At 39.0% G+C, this 19,918-nt stretch overlaps 2 protein-coding genes and 1 non-coding gene across 3 annotated transcripts; 2 read left to right on the top strand and 1 right to left on the bottom strand.

Moving 5' to 3' along the window:
• The first annotated feature begins 813 nt into the window (after positions 1-813).
• Positions 814-3,889, top strand: LOC115688588 (mitochondrial import inner membrane translocase subunit PAM16 like 2-like). The gene is made up of 4 exons (XM_030614447.2): positions 814-993; positions 1,878-1,965; positions 3,309-3,442; positions 3,530-3,889. The coding sequence occupies exons 1-4, from the start codon at positions 991-993 to the stop codon at positions 3,653-3,655; spliced, it is 351 nt and encodes a 116-aa protein (XP_030470307.1). The 5' UTR covers positions 814-990; the 3' UTR covers positions 3,656-3,889.
• Positions 3,890-4,372: 483 nt separating this feature from the next.
• LOC115688556 (nuclear transcription factor Y subunit B-3-like) lies at positions 4,373-6,187 on the bottom strand. Its single transcript, XM_030614400.1, has 2 exons — positions 6,115-6,187; positions 4,373-5,046 (listed from the first exon to the last, which is right to left on the bottom strand). The coding sequence occupies exons 1-2, from the start codon at positions 6,185-6,187 to the stop codon at positions 4,373-4,375; spliced, it is 747 nt and encodes a 248-aa protein (XP_030470260.1).
• Positions 6,188-12,282: 6,095 nt separating this feature from the next.
• LOC115688628 (small nucleolar RNA R71) lies at positions 12,283-12,388 on the top strand. The gene has a single exon (XR_004006598.1). It is a non-coding gene; the product is annotated as a small nucleolar RNA R71 (small nucleolar RNA).
• Positions 12,389-19,918: the final 7,530 nt, after the last annotated feature.

The following is a 19,918-nucleotide window of genomic DNA, read 5'->3' on the forward strand; positions in this document are numbered from 1 at the left end:
GAGATCTAATTTTCGAGTCTGAAATATATGATGGGGGATTATTTTAGGGATCATGATACAAAGAGTCCCTGAACTTTGGTCCAATATGCAATTTGGTCCCTGAACTATTAATTTGTTCGGCGTAATCCACGAACTTTAGTCTAATGTTCAATTTGATCCCTAAACTTTTAATTTATTCAATGTGGTCCCTGAACTTTTAATATATGTTCAATTTATTCTCTGAATTATATAAAAATATTTAATGTAGTTCCTGAGACTACATTGAACATTTTTATATAGTTCAAAGAATAAATTGAACATATATTAAAAGTTCAGGGACCACATTAAACAGATTAAAAATTTAGGGATCAAATTGAACATTAGACTAAAATTTAGAAACTACATTTTTAGTTGACTTATTTTTCTAAGTAATCCAAACGTCGGAAAAATGAGAAAAATATGTATTGAAGAATTCGACGGGAAAGTAGAAAAGCACTTTTCTTGCTTTTACTTAATGGTAAACAAATAGCCCTCATTCTAATAAAGCCGCCGAGGGGAAATCTCCTGTTTATGTCAAAACAATTATGTGCTTTACGTTTTATTTTGCTATCTTGAACTATGACTTAGAAATACTTATACTAATAAAACATGTACAATGTAATAACAATTAAATTAATCAAATGGTTGGGTGTCTATTGACACGTCGATTCCGAGTTCTGATTTGGCCAAAAAAGAGGGAAAAAACATACACGTTGGTAATATGTTGTCTCTTTCTTGCCTTATGAGTAAGTAAGAAAAGGACTATAACACCCTCGTAGTTTTCTTTCGTTTGCCCTCTCAATTCGTGTCTCAAATCGACGACGCCGTAACCCTCTCTCTCTTTCTCTCTCTGCGCGCGCGGCCGTGTCGCCGCCGGTCCGGACGGTGCAGGATTTGTTGGTGCGAGGAGGAAGCAAAGCAAAGCGCTGGTTAGTCCGTGAGAGGAGTCGCTTCCTTGCCGTTGCGGCGATCATGGTATGTGTCGTGTCGATTGGTTTTTCTTCAGTGGTTCTGGCGAATGTCCGTTTTTGGCATCCTCCGCAATTCGTTTTCTCTTTGAAAACGGTCGGGTTATCTCAACGAATCGATCGTTCCCATCTGGGTTTTCCCTGTAATTGCATCTTACGTTCATGGGGAGCTGAAATATTGCCGCAATTTTACATTTTTCTTTCCTGCACGACCGCTTCATGCCCTTGCATCCGCTGCTCGCCACCGAAAATGGTACTGGTCCTGCCAAAATTCATCCACTCCTTGCGTGGTTAGGATTCCGTGATGTGTTTGTTAGAAGTATAGACGTATGCCTCGTCTTTTAATCATATATTAGGTAAATTTGGAGGCTTTTCGATTAGTCGAGTGTAATTTAAGGGTGCAGTAGGTTTCATGACCTGCCCGACCGTGTGGGACATGAAACGGCGACGATTGGGACTTGCAGAGTTTATTGGGTTTCAAGGGAGGAGTTTGTCGAGCGGGTTTGCGGTTGTGTTATTTATCTGGTAATCTATTTTACTGGTTATACGACAACAAATTCTCTTTCTGGTAAATGCTTGGATGAGAGTGGCGACTAGCTGGTCAAGTTGCAATGGTCGAGAGAAGAAATGGTTTGGCAGTATGGAGCCAAATAGGCATGTGCTGCTGCTGACGGATGAGGTTCTCTAGATGCTAGCTGTAGTAAATTCTTTCATGGCACAGAAGAGCATGCCCATGGAGGGAGAGAGAGCAGGGAACATGGGGAAGTTAAGGAATACCGAGTACTTGGAGGCTCACATGAATGGGCATTTGACATTTGACTGAATGCTTGCTCTTTATACGGGCATCACGTGTACGTGCTCTTTGCTATTGATCCGTATTTGTTTCTGCAGGCAGCGAAGATTCTTGCCAACTTGGTTGTGATGGGTGGTGGTATCTTAGCCAGGGCTTTTGTGCAGGCATATCGTCAGGCACTCGCAAGTAAGTCTTTCCAGCTTCTGTGTGGGCAAATTTTTGCTGTCTACTTTTATTTGTCCCTATCATAAAGATCTTCCTCATCTAGAATGCTTACTAAAAGTAAAAAATCAAGAAAATATGGCTGAGATTTTGAAGGCCTTAATTTGTTGCCATCTTTGCTAAGTATATAGGGAATTTAAGTGCAATGATCTTATTGAAGTTATGGTTGTAAGTGAAGCACTACATAGTAAAAGGACTGCTTTGCCCTTCCCACCTTAGTGAGAAACGGTCCATGCAATCTGCGGTAATCTTCTAATGCTCAACTTGAAAGCTCAAATGTAAATGTTCACGGGGTCTGATCAACTACATTTTCCGTCAGACACTAGAGTTTCTTTTCATGCCGAATGTACCCTGTGACAGAAAGGAGTTATTTTGAACATTATCCCATCGGGCAATGACAGCAACTCGGTCTGGCATCAGTCAACCTATATCTTTAGGTTGGATGCTTATGTTTAGAGCATTTGGTTGGAAACTATAACATCTAATGGTTCAGAATATCGAAAATTTAAACATGGCAAAAGAGTTTTCTCTAAGCTGAAACTGTATGGGGTAGTGCACCAATTGTGAGGAGTAGGTGACGGCGGTTGGTTTACTCTCCATCTCCTCTTTTTTTTAGTGTGGCTTTTTTCAAAGGCAAAATAAGGAGGTCTTTCTGTTGAGTCTAGTCTGACTGCAGGTGATTGCTCTATCTATATGGAGGGACAATTGTGTTTTGCTTTCTGTCTGACTGGTTATAGTTCTTGTCTCTGATTTCATTTAAGCGTCATTATATCTTATAGTTGATTTAATCAAAACGGCAATGTGAGACTACTTGGGATCAGGGTCTCTCTCACTCGGATCTCAACTGTTTTTCGTCATTAATCATTAATTGCCCTATTAGCTTCTGTCCTAGACCCAAAAAAAAAAAAAAAACAGACGCTAGCTTTTTTTCTTCTTTTATGGACTGTTTAATCAAAATCATTCTTCAAAAATGAAGATGCAGCAATTTAAGCAATTTTTTCTAACGGATTTTGTTTAGTCCCGTACATTCTTAGTACATTCTGTCTTTATATTTGTGCAAAAGAGAAATACAGATTGTATTACCCAAAGGAAAAGGTGTAGCATCAATGGTTTTCTTGTTAAGTCAGCTGTGGCTGTGTCAATGGGAAGGCACCCCCTGGCATCACTTTGCGAGACTGAGAGAGAATAAGCATAGTAGAGAATAGGAAATTGTGGACTGTGATACAGGAGCTTTCTGTCTGAATAAAACAGATTTGTTAACGTAGACTCTTCTCTGATGCTGAAAAAGAGTGTATCGTCCATTGCAGATGCTTCAAAAACCGGCGTCGCCCAGGAAACGGTACAGAACGCTGTCCGTAGAGCAAGTAAGGCCATGACAGAACAAGAGGCGAGACAGATTCTCGGTGTCTCCGAAGAAACCGCGTGGGAAGAGATATTGAAGGTCTCCGATAATTTTATTCGTTTGTTGTGCTTTGATTTCTTGCTGTTGCTTGCTTCTCAATAGTGTAAACCTATTCTGTTTGTGCAGAAATATGACGTATTATTTGAGCAGAATGCCAAGAATGGTAGCTTTTACATTCAGTCGAAGGTTCACAGAGCTAAGGAGTGTTTGGAGACTGCATATCACGGCAAAGCGGATGCTTCTCCAAGTTGAGGCAGTAGCCTTTTCTTCTTTTTCCTTCTACTCCATGTGAGTGATGTTTGCTGGTGATTCTTATATCATTCATCTAATTGTCAGTGCAACAACTGCCTTGTTGACATAAGATTAGCATATTTTGTATACTTAAGAATGTATTTGTAGTTAGCACTTCACCATCACTAATTAATTAGTGAGGTCGCAATTTTGGGAAAAAGAAAGGTTTATGAAGGAATTGGCGATTACTTTTTACGGACTGATCCGTGTTTTGCCTTGTACCGGGACCTTTCCACGTCCCCGTTCCATGTTTTCGAATGGATACGACTCACCTCTTCGTTTTGTTTCAGGATATCTTTAAAAGAGAGCTAGATAACAAACCTTTTAAGTGATGATATGCTATATTTGGGGATTGCTCTTTAAATGTTAAGAGTCGTGTTTGGAAGCTTATAAACTCTGGATAAAACCAAAGATAGATGATTCCATGATCAAAATTAACTCGAGGCTCAGAGCACTGGATAAACCAGGGATTTTTCCACTAATCAGCGACAAAGGCATCTTGAAATAAAAGAGAACAAGCATCTAAACAAGCCTAGCTAGTTTCTTCTTTTCAACAACTCCACGAGTTCAATTCCTTCAAATAAGAACTAGTGACAATAAAAGTTAAAGAACCAACTTGCTTGTCAATCCAATTAGAGGTCGCCAATCTTATCTTATAATATCCTAGCTAGCAAGAAGCTAATATTTGAAGGGAGTAAATGGATCAAAGCCAGCCAAAGTGGCCTGTGGAGGCGAATTATCTGAGGAAGAACTGCTTCCCGTTGACGGTCCAACCCCGTAATAAGTGCCCATGGCCGCTGCCGCCGACGGATCCACATACCCCACTGCTTGGTGGTGAGGCGGCGCGCAAGGAGGAAGCATCCCCAGCGTTGGCGGCGGCGGTCCATAATAATAATCCATCCCACCAGTATTACTAGCGTTACCACGCTTGTTCAGATAGAAAGCCTCTCTGCGTAAACTATTGCTAGTGCGGCCCCCCTCAATCTCACGGTTGCGGTTCAGATAAATAGTGAGCGGCTCGATGTAGTCGTCGAACCCTAGCTTCCCCATGGCCCAGAGGATGTCCTCGGCGGTGATGGTCTTGCGCTGCTCCTGCCGGCACCGGTCATTGGCCTCCCCTGTGATGAAGCTTATGTACTCCGACAGGCACTCCTGGATGGTCTCCTTGGCGTCGTCGGAGATCTTGGCGTGCGGGGGGAGGATGCGGCGCATGATCCGTATGACGTTGGCTATTGGCATGTACCGATCCTGCTCCCTGACCCCGCCTCTGCCGCCATGGCCACCACCGGGGCGCTCCGTGGTTCTGCGGTCGTTGTTGTCGATTGGTTCATCCGCCGGTGGCAACGAGCTATCTGTTCGAGTGAGGGGACCATTAATTCAGTTACCGCAATCAGTCACATCGTTATCCAATGCTAATGCAAGCATTAATCAACGGAGGACCAGAATGACTCATTAATGGGCAAGAGTGCTCATAATCAAAGACGATGACTCTCCTGTCCACCAATCCTGAATTTGTCTTTTGAACATGCAAAAGACGATCCTGCTCTCTAGAAGCAGAAGGGCATCTTTCCCTGGTTCCATTTCAAAACAGAAGCGTACCCAGGAAGAGGGAGGGAAAAGAGAAGGAAACTGGGAAAATTACTGCATGAATGATAAGCTGAGCGATATGACGAACTTAAACGGAAAAGCCAATGCATCAACTGGAAAACACGCTGGCAAAAGGGTGAAAGTGGAGGAGGCGTTACGTGACGGACCGAAATGATATTTGCCCATGCAAAAATGAAAAGAAAGCAACCAACCAAAAGAGAGAGAGAAACCGAAAAGGAAAAGATGCCATTGAATATCGAAATCAGAAGAATGGGTCAAAAGAATAGGTCTCTTTATTTCGTTCTTACAGTCCAATTGGGCATTTACTGGTCCAAACAAAGGAAGGCAGTAAAGTAGGAGCGGACAAACATCCCAAGACAGAAGAAGACGAAGAAGAAGAACGAGAAAAGAGAGGGGGGCCACGCTACCACCCTCTACCGTTTCAGATTTTCTTTTTCGTTTCGTTTTTCTTGTTTTTGTTTTTGAGTGGAGGAGTTAATGCGGAGGTCAAAGGGCGGAGGGGGCAAGTCTCTTTTCCACTTCTCAAGGCATTTCTCATGTGTACTAGTTGTTGGCATTTATGCTTCTGTCCGACTCTCCCGCATGCAAGGCTCCTCTCTATTTCTCCTTACCGAACACCCCAAGAGAAAACCCAAGATGGAATCGAAATGAATCTTTTGTATGTGTGCGCGTGCGAGAGAGAGAGAGAGAGAGAGAGAGAGAGAGAGAGAGAGAGAGAGAGAGAGAGAGAGAGATGAAATTTACAAAGGAAATGTTCAGGAAAAGATGGCTTTGGTTTGGCCGTTGAGATTAACTATGGGGTTTAAACATACTTTGACAGACTTCCATTGCTTGCATGCACGCCATGCCATCGAAATCAGGACCCCCAACACCCCCAAAAACCATCTGATTCCAGCTACCATCGATATCGACGTTGGTTGAATGCGACACTGCTTCGTACGACCCATTTTTCGCAGGACTTTAAAGTACTTGTCACTCGAAGTGGAGGCACATCGTTCCTACGTAAACAAGACATACAGATGGACGTCGACCAAACGTCACCACAACCGCAAAAGGTCCAGCAGAAGAAGACGACCATGACAAAAAGAAGAGACAACTCCGAAGCTCGTGACGATCATGACATCATGCTCGCTTAGCAACTGGAAGTGGTTTTGCGGATCATGAGGAGAAGGGCGAAAAAAATTCATATAAAGAAATAATACGGGATAAAAGAACCGCAAGAAGGGGAATCTAGGAGTGACCCTTCTCGATTTTTCCTAAAACAAAAGCAAAATGCATGCAAGTGATGAAGGGAAAGGAGAAGGGGCAAATATATGTCGATATGGGGAGCGTGAAATGGTATTACCAGGGCCAGATTTTGCATGTCCGCGATACCCATGGACGCTGCTCCTTTCTTGACCTTCCATCTCTCTCTCTCTCTCTCTCTCTCTCTCTCTCTCTCTCTCTCTGACAGACTAACACACACAGAGAAACATGCCCGGAAGAGAACTTATATAATGAGTGAAAAAAATTAGATACACTCGGTCTACGTAGACCAACATGATCATAATCATTGAATAATTTAAATTTCATAATGGACCCACACGATCAATGATTGCGATAATATTGATCTATATAGAGAGATTACCCTCAAGCTCTCAAATATGTGAGGCTGTACACGTGGCATGCCGGTGTGCTTCTGATGTTGAATGGGACCTACTGCCAAAATCGAGCCCTTGCTTTTGACATGTAATGAGTAGTGTTGGAATTTTTAACGAATAAAACTACGTCTTTATCTAACAGTTTAAATTATTATAATGATTGGAAATAGTCCCATAAAATTTTTCACATGATATCAGAACAAGATGTTTTAAGTTCAAATCTTTCCAAAACCCCTACTTGCTTCTCAAATTATATATTTTCATGCATTAGGCTTAGGTCAAAGTTCAGCCTACGTACGAGCGAGAGTGTTAGAATATTTAAAAATTAAATCACACATTTATCTAATGGCTTATAACTTTTAAAACAGTTAGCAATGATTCTACAAAATCTTACAAGTGGACCGACCAATTAGAATATGCTACAGCCATTAATACTCGTATACTAAGGGCCCGTTTGGTTCGGCTTTTCAAATGCTATTTGGGAAAATGCAAATACCTTTAGGTGAAAGTCACTTGGAAAAATGCAAGTGGTGTTTGGTAAAAAAAAATTTGTAAAGCTACTTTGGCCTAAGTAGTGTTTAGTAAATTTTTTTTTGCAAAGAGCTTTGACAACTTTTATTTTTAATATTCCGATTTTGCCCCTATACTGTTCATCTTCTTCACCGGCGAGGGTGGCCGGCGAAGGGCCGACAAGGGTGGATCTGGCCGGCAAAGGGCCGGCGAGGTCGCCCGACCCAGGCGACGGCCGCCTGGGGATGGGCAACCGCCCAGGCGCCGTCGCTTGGGTCGCGTGACCTCAGGCGACGGTCGCCCGACCCCAGGCGGTCGTCGCCTGGGTCGGGCGACCTCGCCGGCCCTTCGCCGCCCAGATCCGCCCTCGCCGGCCCTTCGCCGGCCAGATCCGCCCTCGCCAGCCACCCTAGCGGTGAGGAAGATAAACAGTAACAGGGGCAAAATCGGAATATTGAAATTTGAGTGAGGGCAATTTGGGAAGAGAAAAATAGGCTTCAGCATTCCAAAGCATTCCAAATGCTAGCTTTCGGCTTTTCGGATTCGAAAAACTGAACCAAACGGTTTAGCATTTGGCCAAGGGGCTTTTGAGGCCGAAAGCCCCTTCAAAATGCTAAACCAAACGGGCCCTAAATTCGTGTACTGAGTTTCTCGATGCATTCGTATGGGATAGCTTTAATAGCCTACCGAAATGAGCACATTAGGTATAGTTGTGGCTGAAATTTAGTTGTGCGCGTTGTCACCGTGCCGTGAAGTGACGTAAGTTATAAAATTGATAATACTTATAATGAGGTAACTTTTGAGGTGCTGCAGCTATGAAGGTGTTTGGCAAATAATTTTGAAAGTTGCGGCACCGCTTTACGTACGTAGTTGAAGCTGCTAGGGAAAATTTGTACCAAACGGCCTCCAAATAATCATTAACAGAGTGTGAAAATATTCATGCAACCATCACTATCTAATAATTTGCTTTTAGAACAAACGCATTTTAGATATATTATTCAAAGAAAAATATTGTATTACTAGAATCGAATAAGTTATATACTGGAGTACAAGTACTGAAGCTCATGCTGTCGTAATGATGAAAGGGGAGTTACGTAATCTACCCTGATTTTTAAAAATCAAGTTTAGTGTCATGGTTCTTTTTTGGAGTTAATCAAACCAACAAGGTTTTAAATTTCAAATCTAGAATATCAAACCTAATTAAAGCCAACAATCTGGACATTAATGCATTCAGAAAGGCTTATAGATAGTAATAAATGTTGCTTTTTATTAACTAAACGAGACTCAGGAGGTAGGTATTAATTCAAAGGGTTATGTCAATTGCGGAACTTGGATTGTCATTTGTAAGTTCTTATTCCTGGACCAACTATCTCTAACTCTACAATCTGACACACTTTTATTTTTGACGGACTTTTATAAATGAAAAAATAATGTATCCATATACAAAAATTCTTCTTGAATGGCACGCCGACTCTTTTTTTTCTCTCTTTTTATTGTATACAGTATTTTTTTTCATTTATAAAAAGTCAGTCAAAAAAATTATAATTACTTTACAGTATTATTGGTTTGATACGTAGAAACGGTTTAATTAATTTGCCCCGAAAAAAAAAACTGAGTTTGATATGATAAATGAGCATGCGGCTAAAACTGACACGACTTGAGATATGTCGATTCATTTTTATCGGTAGAATAATTTGTCATCATACTGAAACACTTTACTCTTGCAAGAAATAACACAAATAACCCATATAAATAGTGGCATAACACGAATTGATAATACTATTTCTATAAGTCTATGTTGATAACAAATTGTCATTGCTGTTTCAATTTCATGAACATATTTATAGCAAAAGCTAGTAAAATAATAATTGAAGTATGTTAAAAATTTCGCTTCCCTAAATGAATTTCTTGCTACTTCATTGCATTTTCAAATTTGAGAACTTGAGCTCGGGCTTGAGTTTAGACTAAAAATGGGTAAAGGACGCTACAAGTGCTATACCATGTCGGGTTTCTAGCACTTTGGTGAACTTTTAAAAAAGTTATGGTATTCGAGTGCTCAATTGAAAGTTGTGGCACTTAAGTGAACATTTTTTTAGAAGTCATAAAACTAAAGTGGTCGAAAAAAAAGTTATGGCACTTAAGTGAGCATAGTATGAAGTTATGACACTTTTAGCGTCCTTATCCTAACTATATACCTACACAACCAAGTCGAGCTCGACCCTTGAAAAAATTTAAGCGAGTCAAGCTCGATCGAGCCCAAATTGAGTACCGAGTCATGAATGATCTTGATTGAGTTGGGTTCGAGCTCAAGCATTAGAAAGCGCCGACTCAGCTCGGTTATATGATGATCATGAGAGAGAGAGTAGGAAGAAAAAAGGAGTAACTGAGGGAATACATAATAGGGGCCAATGTAATTTCCTCTCTATCCTTTTTTGTAGAAAGACTAATTTTCCTGCATTCCTACTACCATTATTACACCACATTTTCTTGTATCGCATAAGGAATCAACTTAATGGATTAGGGCTTTACTAGCATAATAGTCTTTGGGCTACTGTGAGAATAACAGTATGTTATGAGTCACAAATTGTTGAAGGAGTGGATCCCACAATAATTTCTAATCATTTACTATTTGTTTTTTTAGCCAAAACAAGCTGTTAATCTCACAGTGGATTTAGAATAGTCACATAACAATTTCTTAATTGATTATTAACTGGTCTAAGCCCAAAGTAGATACCTTGGGACTGTGACACTATTTAAAAGAGTTTTGCCACACTTTACTACGTTATAGAAGGAATAAGCATCTCTCTTTATAAAAAAAAAAGGGTTGGGGATCCTAGGAACTTTCCCTTTATATATGGCAATGCTCTTTTTCATCCCCTGTTGTTTCTCAAACAATATTTTGTGCATGCAAAGTGAACGGCTAATTCCCTTGACGCCAGCTACTTTTCATCCAATTGCACCATTTTGCTCTCTCAACACTCTTATCAGTTTCTCCTCCATCAAACTTGTTAAAGAATAAGATATAATTACTGACAAAGAAGAAACTCCACCTAAATAAGCATATTTTAAATGAGAGGGTTAGGGTTTGAGTTCAAGAATCGGAGGTTTTTCAATTAATGGTTTACTTTGTTGTGTATTATCCCAAGTCCTCAAATTTTGTTGTCTTTTGCCTTGAATATGGTGGATTTGTCTCCATGAAATTTGCGTACTCTCTTATCTCTCCTTCTCCATTTCTTTGTCTCTTGGTCAAACCAGACATGTCTCAAGTGGGTCTTTAAAAATATTTTCTTGAAAAACGTTATTCACCAACTTGTCAACTATCTTAACTCTATAACAATAATTATCATCAAAGGGATATTTCATTGCTTTAAAAACATTAAAGGAAACAAGATCATCTTGAACTCTAAGAATCAACTTCCCTTGTTGTACATCAAGAAGAGCTTTTCCTGTTAATAGAAAATGTTGACCTAAGATAAGTAGTACCTCAAAATCTTCCTCCATATCAAGAACTATGAAATCTGCGGGAAAAATAAACTTGTCAACCTTGACCAATACATCTTCTACAATACCTCTCGAATATTTAATGGATCGATCAACTAGTTGAAGTGACACTGTGGTTGCTTTTACCTCACCTAATCCTAATTTCCTAAAACCTGAAAAATGCATCAAATTAACGCTTGCACCTAAATCACACAATGCCTTTTCAAAGTAAGAATCCCCAATAGTGCAAGGAATTGTAACACTCCCAAAATCTTTTAATTTCGGAGGTAATTGTTTTGTAGAAAGCCTGAACACTGCTCATTCAACTTCACAGTTTCATAATCCTCCAGCTTCCTTTTGTTTGCCAAATTCTCCTTAAAATTTTTTACATAACTAGGCATTTGTGCTAAGGCATCTGTAAAAAGAATGTTAATGTGCAATTTTTTAAATACATTAATAAATTTGGAAATTGCTTATCCATTTTGTGCCGCTAGAGTCACCAAGGGAATGGAACTGGTGGCACATATGGTTTGGGATTATCTGGAAAAGGTCTGCTCTTGCCTGGCTCATTTGGTTGTTTATTGACCTCATCTTCATCTCTAGAAATCTCTTGTTTGGCATCTTCTTCTCACACTTGTTTACCATTTCTTAGGGTTATAGCTTGTACATTTTCAATTGGATTTTTCTCTGTGTTGCCATGTTATCTCCCCTACATCATGTTTGCTAATTGACCCACTTGCATCTCCACATTTCCGATTGAAGCCTCTTGGTTCTGAAATCTCACATCTGTGCTCTTGATGAAGTCTTGAGTAGTGTTAGCAAGTTTCGTGACTATAACTTCCAGATTGGACTTTGTCTCTTCTGGTTGTTTGAATCCCGGTGGCGGCTTCATCACATTCTGATGATTGTGCCATCCCGGATTGTATGTATTAGAGTAGGGATTATTCCGTGGTCTGTTAAAATGTCCAACAAAGTTAGCATTTTCAATAGGTTGTGTAAAATTGTTACCTACCCGACACTCGGTTACTAACGTGTCCTCTATCACAAAAATCGCATGTTTCCTTATGAATTTTCATGATTGAAATACTCATGTTATCTATTTTTTTGCCGAGTGCTTCAAATTGTGCAGCAATTGCAGTGAAAGCATCCACTTCATGAACTCCACTAGCTTTTCACACCAGTATCCTCTCAATAGGCCATTAATAACTATTGGATGTCATTTCCTCTAATAGGTTGTAGGCTTCTTTTAGTGTTTTATTATTCAGAGTTCCCCCTGCAGCTGCATCAATCATAAAACGAAGATTTATATTAAACCCATTATTAAAAGTTTGTACCTACATCCATACGGGTAGTTCATGATGTGGACATCTCCTAAAAAACTCCTTGAATCTTTCACATGCTTCATACAATGATTCATTATCCATTTGCATAAAATTAGTAATATTGTCATGCGTTTTTACAGACTTTGCAGATGGAAAGAACTTACCAAGAAAGTTTTGGGCCATATCATTCCATGTAGTATTCAATTCGGCAAGAAGAGAAGAGAACCAACTCTTGGCTTTGTCTCTAGGGGAAAATGGAAATAATTTTAATCTAATAGCATCATTTATAACTCCATTATATTTAATTATGTCACATATTACACTGATTGTTGAAGCATCTGAATGAGTGATGGCTTAATCTCAAAGTTGTTTGTTTGAATTGCACATCTACTCATGCTTGATGTGGTGCCCTGAACTGTCGGCGTAGCATAACCTCTCAAGAGTCCACGTGGATTTCCAACCTCATCAACTCCCTCCATCTTTTTTAGGGTGATTTCTTTGTTCTCTTAGTCGCCTTATAAATGTTCGTTCAATTTTCAAATCAAACTTGGTAAGTTTCCCTTGTTGGCTACATGTCATACACCAATGTACACTCTGGAGAAAATAAAATGAAAGCTAGACTAAATTTAGAATTATCCGGTATCAATATTAATTATTATTAAACAAAAAATCCCCCGCAATGGTGCCAAAAACTTGTTTGTAAAATTCTAAATGTAAATGAACTCGAACAAGTAATATAATGATGAGAAATGTATCATCCCACAGAGATTGATGATTTATAAACCAATTAAATATAAAAAATATATTATTTCTAAAATTTATCTAACTAATCAAAATAAATTTGAGAATAAATGAAAATTGACAATCTTAGATACAAAATTTCGGAACTAAAATCAAATAAATATGTTAGAGCATTCGATTTTATCATAACCACTATATATGAATTTCATATCATTATGCATACAAGAACAATATCAAACATGTGATAGCAGAATTTCCTCATCAATTTATCAAACCTTCATATCTCTATGTAAATTTAAATAAACATAAGTGCATTAAAATCTGTGAATGTTCCCGGTTTATAATCAATCTTTTGGACCACCTTATCACCAAAAGCCACACAAATAATATGGTATATCTCTATTATATTAATTCATGGTTATATATTATAAGGCGCATATTATCACTTCTCAATCTCAAACATGCACATCAAATCATTCAAATGATGGCCAATCACTTAAAAGCATCAAGCACAATAATATATAACTCACATGAATGAAATCACTTGCAGAACATAAAAGGCATAAAATGCATATCATCATAGTCAGGCCACAGCGTAACCCAAACAAAAGAAAATTAGAACATAATAGAAGATGAGACGAAAATATAAATTAAACACAACATCATGAATCAAAGAACAAGAATTCTATCATAACTTCTTGGGAAAATTCCAAAAAGGGGCCCGAAGTGAAATCATTTTCTCAAATAAGGGTTTGAAATGGATATCGTCCAAAATAAGGGCCTGAAGTGGCCAAATCGTCTCAAATAAGGGCTTGAAGTGGTCAAATCGTCTCAAATAAAGACCTTTGGCCGACCAGTGACTATTTTGTCGCCGAAAGAGGGGTATTTTAGTAAAAAAAAGTTATAAGTATATTTTTTTAATTTTCTTTTACTTTCTTTTTCTTTTCATTTTCTTTTTTCTTTTTCCTTTTTTTTCCTCTCTAGTGTCACTATGCCTGGCCAGCGACCGCCGCCGGCCTCAAGCGAGGGCCGCCCTCGCCGGTGTTGGGCGAGGGCCACCCAGCCCGCGTCGAGTAAGGGTCACCCCCGCCCGTCCAGCCCAGGCGAGGCAACCCTTGCCCAACGCCGATGAGAGCAACCCTCGCCCTCGCCTGGGTGGCCCTTGCCCGCCCAACCCAGGCAAGGCGACCCTTGCCCGCCCGTCGAGGGCAACCTCCGCTGAGGCTAGCGACCTCCGCCAATGGCGGAGGGAAGAGAGGAAAAACAAGGAAAAGGAAAAGGACAAGGAAAAGAAAAACAAAACAAAAAAAAAGGAAAAAAGAAAGAAAAAAAAAATTTTAAATAAAAAAACGAAAATACCCCTTAGCCTGTGAGGTCATGTCCTTATTTGATACTAATATGGCCAATTTATGCTCTTATTTGAGATAAAATTCACCTCATATCCTTATTTGAGAAAATAAAGGCACTTCAAATCCTTATTTGGGACAAGATCCACTTCATGTTCTTATTTGAGAAAATGACTCCACTTTTGGCCCCTTTTTGAAATTTTCCCTAACTTCTTGTTTGTTCTTCAAAATACTCTTGAAAAACTCCAAAAACTAAAAAATAGCTATAAAAAAATAGCCGTCCCCCTATGCTCTAGGATAACATCCAAGACCCCTAACACAAGGTAATTATTTTTTTTTTTTTGCATAAAATTAGGAAATAAATTACAGAATTCCCGATTTGGCACCACCTTCTAACTCTTTGGGTGCTGTATTCCTTTCCTTCTTTTTGTCATTTTTTCCTTATTTTCTCCATGTCTCATTATGTTGCATAAACAAGGAAAATTTGAGTATATGGAAGGAAATCCAAATATTTTCTCATAAATATTGCATTATTTGTTGCCTAAAATAGGTAAAATGACTCTATTTTTTAAAAGTTATCATCCCCAAATTATACATAAATTAGAAACAATTTGGTTAACTTGAGAGCATACATCTAATATAATCTTGATACATATAATTTGATTGGTTGACCAAGTCTTGACGTCAAGGTCAGAGGAAGTGTCCTTGTGTGAGTAGGTGAAGTTGTAACCTGTAGATTCCCCATGACTCACCTAATTGGAGAAACCCCAGAAACCCAAATCCCCAACCCTAATTAATGCACCCTATTAAATATCTAATCTCATATAATATCAAATATTCATATAAAGTTGGCTCCTCCTAATTAATGCGTCCTATTTATTGTGGGGAAAGAAAAAATTTCAATGAAAAATTACCGTCTAATGCAATCTTGTATATAATCTTATACCAGTACTAATATAATCTAATATGTTGTCCTAAAATTGACTTTTGCACATTGGTGCATTATTTAATGGAATGTTTCTTTTCTTTTCCATGCGAAATTTGACGAGCTTTGTGAAGAGAAAAGTAAAAGTATAGTAGGGAAGTTTCTCGATAATATACTTATATAAATGTGAATTGGCAAGATCGACTTTTGCAGGTTGAACGCATTCAATTTAATGAAGTGTGATTCTTTTCTTTTTCAAATAAATTTTAAATCGCTTTGTCAAGAGAAGAGTAAAGAATGAGTTTTGCACATTAAATGCATTCAGTTTTGATGAGTTTAAAGGGAAGTGCACACACTCACACCCACACATATATATTGTGTGATATTTCGTTCTGTTTATAAATTTTTATGATTATTGTCACTGTTATAACTCAAAAGGTACCATACAATTGAACGTGCAAGAGTAGAGGAAGAATTTTCACTTCTCAAATCCATTATATTATTATTCACCTATTAGTGATGCAAATGAATTAACCAAATTGACACATTTTTCCATACAAAAAAAAAAAAAGCAAACTGTAAAAAGAGTTTCACCATACGAAATTTTTGAAGGTCACAAATGCCAATCCTCCATTTTCTATCTGTTGAAACTTGAACACTCTGGACCACAGAGTCAACAAGATGCATTGCTTCTATGCACATATCAGATGAGCTACACATCGTGCCTTCTGCCTTGCTTAGATAGCAAAAGATCGTCTGCGAAGAGACTTTTGTGGGATCAATCACTTATTCTCGTCTTCATGAAGGTCCCCCCTAATGTTATAGGATTGCTTTCATCGACAGTGGATTATCCTAGAAATTATGTGCACTTTAAAAGCACTTGGTCGACAGAGCATCTCTCCACGTTTGTAAGACACCAATTGAATTCACATCTGCCTCACCAAGACTCGGGATTTCTCAAGATAAAGCTGGATAGGTTTCTATTCTACTATACATCGCATTCAATCGAACTCGTTTAACCTACTTATACTGATTAGTATAGAAGAGAAAGGGGGAGCAGAAAAGCTATTCTTCAAGAAACAAAGAACCCATCTGCAGCCACATGGAGTCATACGAGAATGGATTAGAGGTTTATTGTCTTATCCTCGCTTATGTTTATGCAGAACAGATCTGATTAAGTCTTGGAGTAATTCCGTATCCCCCATTTCTTCCATTGTCCCGAAGGTATCGAATTCAGTCCGCAACTGTATACAATGTTATTTAACGAATGACATGTATGGGTTTTCGTTAATGGGTTTCGATAATCTTATGATCTGTTTGGTTTCTGTTCGCACTTTAATGCATGAACCAGAGGGCTAGTAATGACTTTGTGTTGCATGATAATTATAGGAATCTGATCACCCAACGTGCTTCACGAAAATGCAGCCTGTTAGGAAAACTCAATCCCCAATCCCCGATCATTGCGTTCGAAACATATTCGGAATGAATTCGATCAATGCGGAAAATGTGCCCGAGGACCATCAACTTGTATCACCGATCGTACAGGTATATCACACAACGAACATACCCGGTATTGTCACAGATTAAGTGCCACTTTGCGCTTGAGAGTTCTTCGAATGTCTTTCGTACTCGCGTGCGTTCCGAAGCAAAAGTAGAGAAAATTTTTGTATCAAAAGAGTGTGTTTGCATATATGGAAAATCACGTCTGTTTTCCAAGGGGTGCCTTCTATTATAGATAGACAAATAACTACCTCATGGGCCCTTGTGGCTCACGGGCCGGGTTTGGCCCATCTTGGGCGGTCCACCCAATATGTCTTACATCTCCCACTCGCCCACGATGGGCTAAACACAACTCTCTTCCTTGCAAAGTTCATATTGGTAAATAATCTGTGCGACCAGTATACTCCGAGAGCTCGTTGTTATACATCTGTTAGGAATATATAACAGCTCAAATTGAGCATTATCCAGAGTAGAATTAGTATGCAGTTCCCTAGATCAATCAGTCACAATTTTCATCTCTTTTAGTATCTCGTATATTGTATTCACAACTATGATTTACTCAAAATCATAATTGGTCGACCTGTGAATACAAATATAGAATGTGACATTATAAATCAAATTGATCTTCCTCTTTCCTTAAACCCCTCCATTTCAGTCCGACTCGCTTTTCTAGAAATGCCCCGTTAGACCGAATTATCATTATCATCGGCAACATCCTAAGATAGCAAACACTAAATAGAAATTTTGAGAATAAGTAAGAGTCGTGAGGGCACTTTAATTAAGAAAAACTATTTTCCTCAAGAGTCTCACACGACTTAAAAGTTGAGATCATAACTTTTTGTCAACTCTTATCGGTCGTCCCATGCATACGTAATATGAAATACGTATTACGGTATTCTCTCCTTTTCCCATAGAGCGTATGTCTTTACTCTCAATACCGTACAAATGATAGTTTAGACATACTCAATGTCTAACTTGAGTTCACAAATCTACTCTATTCATAAGCATATATCAGAACTCACATCTGGCATTAAAGACAGGTAAAATGAAATATGTGGGTCATTTCACTTTCGGACATAATAATCTATATGTCCTCATCTTAACATTCTGTTAAGGCGACGTCCGTGCTTCAAGCTTGAGCTCTCAATTATCACCTAGATAACAAGCGTAAAACTGTCTCATCTCTATTCATCACACAGTGAGTAGAGGCGATTACCCGTGTGAGTGGGCTAATCTCTCATCTATCCGACATACCTTTTCAATATAATGCACTCAGCATCGACATTCACAAACGTCATACAAACTTATAGGCTTTGATAATAACAAACTTCATTAATAGTGAACATTCTGGGAAAATTACAATATTCAGTACATCATATTCTACACAGTCCTAGATATCTCACATGACCATGGAAAACTTCTCTAGGAATCGGCTTTGTCATAGGATCTGCTATCATCCTTTGTGTAGATATGTACTTCACGTTCACTTCCTTTCGTGCAACCATGTCCTTGACATAGTTATACTTGATATTTATATGTTTGGTCTTTCCATGGTACTTGGGATCCTTAGTGTACGCTATTGCTGCTTGGCTATCACAATAGACCAATACTGGGTTTGCAGCATTCTCAGTTACACCTAAGTGATCCAAAAATCTTCTAAGCCAAACAGCTTCTTGTGCCGCTGCTGATAGAGCCACGAACTCGGCTTCCATCGTAGATAAGGCTACACACTGTTGCTTCTTACTGCTCCAAGATATGGCGCCATTATTCAGTAAGAACACGTATCCAGAAGTAGATTTCCTTTCTTTTAAATCTCCTCCCCAGTCAGCATCAGTATAGCCTTCAAGGTGTAGATCATTTCCTTGATAAGTCAGCGCATAGTCGGCACTTCCCTTTAGATATCTCAGGATTCTTTTGACGGCGATCCAATGTGCTTGACCTGGATTAGATTGGTATCTACTTACCATTCCAACTGCATAACAAATATCAGGTCTTGTACACATTATAGCGTACATCAAGCTTCCGATAGCACTAGCATATGGAACTTGTTCCATTTGCTCCTTTTCTTGTGAAGTCTTAGGACACATTCTGTCGCTTAATGCTTCGCCCTTTGCAATAGGAGTATCTATTGGTTTACAGTCTTGCATACGAAATCGCTCAAGGATTTTATTCACATACGTCTCTTGTGAAAGGGATAGGGATTTCTTTGAGCGATCTCTTGAAATCTTAACTCCAAGAATGTATGCAGCTTCACCCATATCTTTCATCTCAAAATTGGAAGATAACCAATTCTTGACTGTATTAACCAACTCCATACTGCTTCCGGCAATTAGTATATCATCAACATATAATGACAAGATCACAAATTGATCTTTGGATCTTTTGATATATACACAATTGTCTTCACTAATCATTACAAAATCATATGCCATTATGGCATTGTGAAAACGTATATACCATTGTCTCGAAGACTGCTTAAGGCCATATATCGACCTCAATAGTCGACACACTTTGTGCTCCTGGCCTTTTGTAATGAAACCAACAGGTTGTTCCATATAAATTTCTTCCTCTAATTCTCCATTGAGGAATGCAGTCTTTACATCCATTTGATGTAATTCCAGATCCATACTAGCTACTATTGCCAGAATAAGGCGAATAGAGGTAAATCTAACCACAGGAGAAAAAGTTTCTTCAAAGTCAACTCCTTCCTGTTGATTATATCCTTTCGCCACAAGGCGAGCCTTATACCTCTCTATTGAGCCATCAGCCTTATGCTTTATTTTGAGAACCCACTTGTTCCCAATGGCTTTGCGTCCTTTTGGAAGGTCAACCAATTCCCAAACTTGGTTTGATCTTAATGACTCAATTTCCTCTTCCATTGCATGTATCCATTCTTCCTTATCAGGGCACTTTAGAGTATTGTTCACATTCTTCGGCTCATCTTCATCTTGTGGGGTGATCATGAAAGCTTCTCCTTCAATGTCAAAACGTCGACGGGGAATCCTATTACGACTTGACTGTTGTATGGAATGCTGTACTCCAGATGATTCACCACGTTCCATTGCGCTCCCACTCGAATGAGATAATGGTGGTGTCGTCTCTTAAAGTGGTTGCAATTGAGACTGGGTTGCATTCAACTCTCCATTTGTCAC

The sequence above is a fragment of the Syzygium oleosum genome, unplaced genomic scaffold (genome assembly GCF_021117445.2).
Source record: "Syzygium oleosum isolate NSW1041296 unplaced genomic scaffold, Sole_v2.1 Sole_v2.37, whole genome shotgun sequence".
Lineage (NCBI taxonomy): Eukaryota > Viridiplantae > Streptophyta > Magnoliopsida > Myrtales > Myrtaceae > Syzygium > Syzygium oleosum.

What these genes read in the sequence shown, in the direction of transcription:
- LOC115688556 (XM_030614400.1), bottom strand. Translation starts at nt 6,187, where the DNA reads ATGGTTTTTGGGGGTGTTGGGGGTCCTGATTTCGATGGCATGGCGTGC. An exon ending in AGCAATGGAAGTCTGTCAAA is followed by an intron (nt 5,047 to 6,114) that starts GTATGTTTAAAC and finishes TCACTCGAACAG; the next exon opens with ATAGCTCGTTGCCACCGGCG.
- LOC115688588 (XM_030614447.2), top strand. An exon ending in ATATCGTCAGGCACTCGCAA is followed by an intron (nt 1,966 to 3,308) that starts GTAAGTCTTTCC and finishes CGTCCATTGCAG; the next exon opens with ATGCTTCAAAAACCGGCGTC. An exon ending in CGTGGGAAGAGATATTGAAG is followed by an intron (nt 3,443 to 3,529) that starts GTCTCCGATAAT and finishes CTGTTTGTGCAG; the next exon opens with AAATATGACGTATTATTTGA.